Source organism: Salmo trutta, chromosome 23 (genome assembly GCF_901001165.1).
Source record: "Salmo trutta chromosome 23, fSalTru1.1, whole genome shotgun sequence".
NCBI classification, from domain to species: domain Eukaryota; kingdom Metazoa; phylum Chordata; class Actinopteri; order Salmoniformes; family Salmonidae; genus Salmo; species Salmo trutta.
The window spans coordinates 13925430-13932304 of NC_042979.1; the positions used below are offsets into that span (position 1 = coordinate 13925430).

The 6875-nt window shown below is 40.2% G+C and overlaps 1 protein-coding gene across 1 annotated transcript; it reads right to left on the bottom strand.

The window, feature by feature from the left end:
• Positions 1-3742, bottom strand: orai1b (ORAI calcium release-activated calcium modulator 1b). The gene is made up of 2 exons (XM_029709093.1): positions 2772-3742; positions 1-2534 (listed from the first exon to the last, which is right to left on the bottom strand). Exons 1-2 carry the CDS (start codon positions 2883-2885, stop codon positions 1974-1976), a joined length of 675 nt encoding a protein of 224 aa, XP_029564953.1. The 5' UTR covers positions 2886-3742; the 3' UTR covers positions 1-1973.
• Positions 3743-6875: the final 3133 nt, after the last annotated feature.

Here is a 6875-nt window from a genome sequence, read left to right on the forward strand (position 1 = left end):
GAGGATTTTAGTAATTTTACTTCTATGAAAACGGGACCACTGAACATGATTTGACTTGTAATGAGATCATGGTGCCATCTGGTCATAAGGTGAACGCACCAATTTGTAAGTCGCTCTGGATAAGGGCGTCTGCTAAATTACTTAAATGTAAAAATGTAAATGTCATTAAATAAAGGTGAAATGAATAAATAATAATTAAAAAAATATATATATTCCCCAGTGGCAACTCTAGGTATTACAAACAAATTCCTAGAAGCAAAACAAAAAGTAAACAGTTACATTTGCCAAGACCAACCCACTCAGTGTACAAACAAACAAGTCACAAAAGGTGCACTTTGAACAGAAAATGAAAGCTACAGATAACACTTTTACAAAGCCAATTGTGTTCAGAAAGAATGTGCAGTTTAAACAGCAGTGAAAATAACTTGACGCTTTTCTAGTCACAAATTCATATTTTGCGACCAAATAATCATGGCACAAAATGCTATTTCAATACCACAGTTTACAACTATGAAAACACTTTTTGTAGAGTTTGCAGCAACATTTGGCAAACCGATTAAACTAAAAATAACTTAAGTAGGATGCTTACATTTAATCTCTCAAACATGAATTGAAACCTGAACATTAGGTTGAATACAGAACTGACAGAAGTAAGACAATGGTCGAGTTCTGCTGGTCAGACGTTGCATGCCACATCGTCGACTGTGCCTTCGAACACCAGATTGTTATAACATATGTGGTTAGCTGGTACTTAAAATACTTATCCAAGCGTTGTAAGATCTGGCATGCATCATTGGTGCTCATAGAATACAATGAGGCAAGCCACCTTGTCACAATATAGTAGTTAAAGGGATAGTTTACCCAAATTACAGAATGACATATTGGTTTCCTTACCCTTTAAGCAGTCTATGGATAAGGTATGACAGCAATCCATTCTTTGGTTTAATTTCCCTGGGACTTTCCACAAGCTAACATTTTAGCATGAGGCACAAATCCCATTCAAGTAATTTTTTGCACATCATGTTCAAAACTTCTAAGTGACTTTTGAGCTTTACTATCAATTTTAGATACTTTCTTATGATTTGGACATGTGTGAAAATTGCTAATATTGACCCAATGTGATTTGTGCCACAAATGCTAAAACCTTTAACATGTGGAAACAGTAATACACAATGAAATTAAACACAGACTACCCCGTGCTAATCAGGAGACTCTCGGGTATGTTGTGGTTGACTGTCATTGCAATTGCTTCATGGGAACCTGGTAAAATGAAGGTTGTAGTGTGGCTAGCCACTGGACGGCTCTGAATGCACCGTCAGCATGCAGCCAAAGTTACTAACCACTTTTGGAGCTAACTAGTGCTCTTAAATCGTATCCAGATGTCGACAGCAGATGAGAGTTGTATTCATAGCACGGCTAATTAGCTTTTTTTTTTTATAAAAAAAAAGTTATTAACCGCAATATTGGGTGGTCAATAAGACAGAGCTAGTTAAGCAGCTGAGTTAGCAAACAATGTAACTAAAGTATAATTTTGAATTAGAAAAATAATTCTACAGGCTCTGCATTTCAGTTATCACAGTAGTAAGTACCTGCACACTTTTCAATTGTTTAGCCATTTAAACGATTTGTTTTTGGATAGAAATTCTGTTTTTGTAATGGCTTTCATGCGTTTCAAATATGAGCTTATCCGTGGTGTTGGAATTGCTGACAGCTGCTATTCGTTGGAGTGCTGCGATTGGTTGGAGTGCATCTTTAAGACACCGATGTGTTAACTGGTATAGGTTCACAGTTAAAAGTAACATCGACTGGAATCATTCTTTGAAAAATATATATTTTAAAATCTCTAGAAATGTGAACATTTGGAAACTGTGTAACATCAAATGTTTTGAAATTATGTAATGCTTTAATAGAAATAAAACTATTGGCAACAAAGGATTGGCTTGAAATAGACATTATCAACGAGAGGTCAGTCTTTATGGGAAATGAGAGCCGGGGGATTGCAAGTGGGACTCCCCTCTACCGTCCAGCTCATTCTGCAACCTGGTCAGGTTGGATAACTCCTCCAGCTCCTGGAACTGCCTGTCTGTCTTGTGGCTGACAAGGGAACGATAGAAATGTACAGCGAAGACTATAAATATCAGGCCAAAAGGCACCATGATGGAGGTGGAGGTGATGGCAGCAGCCACACCTGCAGATATGGTCCCATTGTTGGGGTTGTGGTTCTTAGGCCTAATGGGTAAAAATTTGACCCAGCAGAGGAGCACCACCTCAGCCAGGAAGAGCAGGGTGCCAATGACTGTGGAGAAGGCCCAGGCCAGCTCTATGTGGTGGTGCATTCTCTCATGTGGAGACTCCTTCACCGAGTTGAGGTTGTGAACATTACTGACTGCCTCGATGTTAGGCAGGATGCAGGTACTAACCATCAGGGCAAAGAGGTGAACAGCCACCAACACTGTGGTGCAGGCACTGAAGGCAATGAGGAGACCAGGTGGGTATGGATAGCTTGTGTCCAACTGAACCTCCACCATTGCTACCTGAGAGAAGAAAGGGGGGAAGAACATTGTGACATAAGCAAACAAGACAGGCTGTCTGGAACATGACCTTCCAAAATGAAGCAGAGCTGTCTTTTTTTTATTTTTTTAACTAGGGAGTGCAAGAAATCCATACAACATGATGAATAGATAACGTTTCTGGTTTTGGATGATGCTGGTCCTCATCAAATAATTGCCTCTGTTGCTATGCATCTGACTTTGGGCCAGTTTATTCCTTACCATAGCGAACCCAGACAGTAGAGCAGACGTTCGACTGGAAGCCTTCAGTTTTGCTCGACTCAAGTAAAGCTTCCTCCACGACAGTGCTTGTGATGAATGTTCGTTCAGACTCATTGCACTGCTGAAATTGAATAGACTGAACGGGCGGATTGTTGTTTGACTCGTAGCCTATGTGGCTGTTCAACAATTGGCATTAGCTAGCCTAGATAGTAACATCCTCGGTGTCCACAGACATCGATGTAGAAAAATTGTCGGTTGAGGTCCATTCCATCGTTTCTCGCTAGTGCTGTGTTGACAGCGTCCCTGTTTACCTTTATAACTTCCACTTCTTCCGCAACGCCGTTTCGATCGAGCTGGATGGCTGGCTGCACTCCGGATTACCCATAAACCATTGCGGCAAAGATAAATAACCTTGGAACAAGTCTGCCTATGTAAAATAAGTGAGTTATTGCTATAGTTGATCATACAAACAAGGTAGTTACCTAATTTACCACAAAACTCTTTCTAGTTCGTACAATGATTAGATTACTGTCATTGTTTTTCATGTAGGGCCACTTGTGCAAAATGTCATCAAGCTTACTTGACCCCTTGATGAAGGAAGATTTTGATGATGATCACACCCAGGAGGCGTTATCTCTGGCGTCTCGAAGGAGTCTTCGTGGTTTAGGGGAGAACATGCCAGAATTGGTAGACGCACGTCGACTGACCCGAATGATAGATCGAAAGAAAGTGAAGTCTATCGGTTTTATTGTAATTTGATCAAGACAAAAAGTTTTTCCCGACTCATGCAACACTTGGGTATATGAGATATGCAATGAGACAATGCGGCCAAGAAAGCCGACACTTGCAAAACGCAGTCAATCCATCAATATGTGTCTTCCTGAATTTGGGTGCGCAAACACTTTACGGTATCGCGCGTTTTCGGATGCACTCTCATGCACAGATTGAGACGATAGCTACAAATCATTCCAAGCAAACAGTTTGACACACACTTACTCAATCTACCCCATTAAAAATGATACCAACTCGTATTTGTTTTAATTAGCAGGCTTTTTTTCATGTTATTACTTTAACGTCACGGGTAGAGTGATATTGCAGTAGCCTCCCTGGGGGGTTGTTCCGCCAATGTTAAATTGTGAAAGCAAAATGTGTTTAGTTATAGCGTGCGTTCGTAAATTCGCTCTGGCAATCTATTCCTATTTTGGAGCACTCGCGTCTGAGTGTGCCAGAGCGCAGAACACTGATGAATTTATAGTCTAACCAGTTCTGCTAGGGGGAGTAAATAGTCAAAGTGAGGTGTTCAATTCAAGGGGCTTTATTGGCATGGGAAACATATGTTTACATTGTCAAAGCAAGTGAAATTGATAAACAAAAGGGAAATAAATAATAAAAAGTGAACAGTAAATATTACACTCACACAAGTACCAAAATAATATGTCTATATACAGTGTTGTAATGATTGTGCAATAGTTAAAGTAAAAAATGGAAAATAAATCAACATAAATATGGGTTGTATTTACAATGGTGTTTGTTATTCACTGGTTGCCGTTTTCTTGTGGCAACAGGTCACAAATCTTGCCGCTGTGATGGCACACTGTGGTATTTCACCCAATAGATATGGTAGTTATCAACATTTGATTTGTTTTTTCGAATTCTTTGTGGGTCTGTGTAATCTGAGGGAAATGTGTGTCTCTAATATGGTCATACATTTGGCAGGAGGTTAGGAAGTGCAGCTCAGTTTCCACCTCATTTTGTGGCCAGTGTGCATATAGCCTGTCTTCTCTTGAGAGCCACGTCTGCCTACGGCAATCTTTCTCAATAGCAAGGCTATGTTCACTGAGTCTGTACATAGCCAAAGCTTTCCTTGATTTTGGGTCAGTCACAGTGGTCATGTATTCTGCCACTGTGTACTCTCTGTTTAGGGCCAAATAGCATTCTAGTTTGCTCTGTTTCTTTGTTAATTCTTTCCAATGTGTCAAGTAATTATCTTTTAGTTTTTTCATGATTTGGTTGGGTCTAATTGTGTTTCTGTCCTGGGGCTCTGTGGGGTCTGTTTGTGTTTGCGATCAGAGCCCCAGGACCATCTTGCTTAGGGGACTCTTCTCCAGGTTAATCTCTCTGTAGGTGATGGCTTGTTATGGAAGGTTTGGGAATCACTTCCTTTTAGGTGGTTGTAGAATTTAACAGCTCTTTTCTGGATTTTGATCATTAGCGGGTATCGGCCTAATTCTTCTCTGCATGCATTATTTGGTGTTTGACGTTGTACATGGGAGGATATTTTTGCAGAATTATGCATGCAGTGTCTGAATTTGGTGTTTGTCCCATTTTGTTGATTATTGGTTGATGAGTGGACCCCAGACAATGAATGGCAATGGGTTCTATAACTGATTCAAGTATTTTTAGCCGGATCCTAATTGGTATGTCAAATTTTATGTTCCTTTTGATGGCATAGAAGGCCCTTCTTGCCTTGTCTCTAAGATCTTTCACAGCTCTGTGGAAGTTACCTGTGGGGCTGATTGTTTAGGCCGAGGTATGTATAGTTTTTTGTTTGCTCTGGGGCAACGGTGTTTAGATGGAATTTCTATTTGTGGTCCTGGCAACTGGATCTTTTTTGGAACACCATTATCTTTGTCTTACTGAGATTTACTGTCAGGGCCCTGGTCTGACAGAATCTGTGCAGAAGATCTAGGTGCTGCTGTAGTCCCTACTTGGTTGGGGACAGAAGCACCAAATCATCAGCAAACAGTAGACATTTGACTTCAGATTCTATTAGGGTGAGTCCGGGTGCTGCAGACTGTTCTAGTGCCCTCTGCAATTTGTTTATATACACTACCGGTCAAAAATGTATTCTTTTTTACTGTTTTCTACAATGTAGAATAATAGTGAAGACATCAAAACTATGAAATAACACATATGGAGTAATGTAGTAACCATAACAGTGTAAAACAAATCAAAATATATTTTAGATTTTAGATTCTTCAAATAGCCACCCCTTGCCTTGATGACAGCTTTGCACACTCTTAGCATTCTCTCAATCAGCTTCACATGGAATGCTTTTCCAACATATGCTGAGCACTTGTTGGCTGTTGGCTGCTTTTCCTTCACTCTGCGGTCCGACTCATCTAAACCATCTAAATTTGGTTGAGGTCGGGGGATTGTTGAGGTCAGGTCATCTGATGTTGCACTCTATCACTCTCCTTCTTGGTAAAATAGCCCTTACACAGTCTGGAGGTGTGTTGGGTTATTGGCCTGTTGAAAAACAAATTATAGTCCCACTAAGCCCAAACCAGATGGGATGTTGTATCACTGCAGAATGCTGTGGTAGCCATGCTGGTTAAGTGTGCCTTGAATTCTAAATAAATCACAGACCGTGTCACCAGCAAAGCACCCCCACACCATAACACCTCCTACTCCATGCTTTATGGTGGGAAATACACATGCAGAGATATCCATTCACCCATACTGCATCTCACAAAGACACGCTATCTTCTGTATATCCCTCTACCTTGTCACAACACAACTGATTGGCTCAAACACATTAAGGAGGAAATAAATTCCACAAATTAACTTTTAAGAAGGCACACCTGTTAATTGAAATGCATTCCAGGTGACTACCTCATGAAGCTGGTTGATAGAAGGCCAAGAGTGTGCAAAGCTGTCATCAAGGCAAAGGGTGGCTATTTGTAGAATCTCAAATATAAAATATATTTTGATTTGCTTAACACTTTTTTGGTTACTACATGATTCCATATCTGTTATTTCATAGTTTTGATGTCTTCGCTATTATTCCACAATGTAGAACATTTTAAAAATAAAGAAAAACCTTGAATGAGTAGGTGTTCTAAATCTTTTGACCGGTAGTGTATATGTTGAAGAGGGTGGTGCTTAAGCTGCAGCCCTGTCTCACTCCACGGCCCTGTGAAAGACATCTGTGTGTTTTTTGCCAATTTTAACCTCACACTTGTTGTTTGTGTACATGGATTTGATAATGTCAAATGTTTTTCCCCAACACCACTTTCCACCAATTTGAATAGCAGACCCTCATGCCAAATTGAGTCAAAAGCTTTTTTGAAGTCAACAAAGCATGAGAAGAGTTTGCCTTTG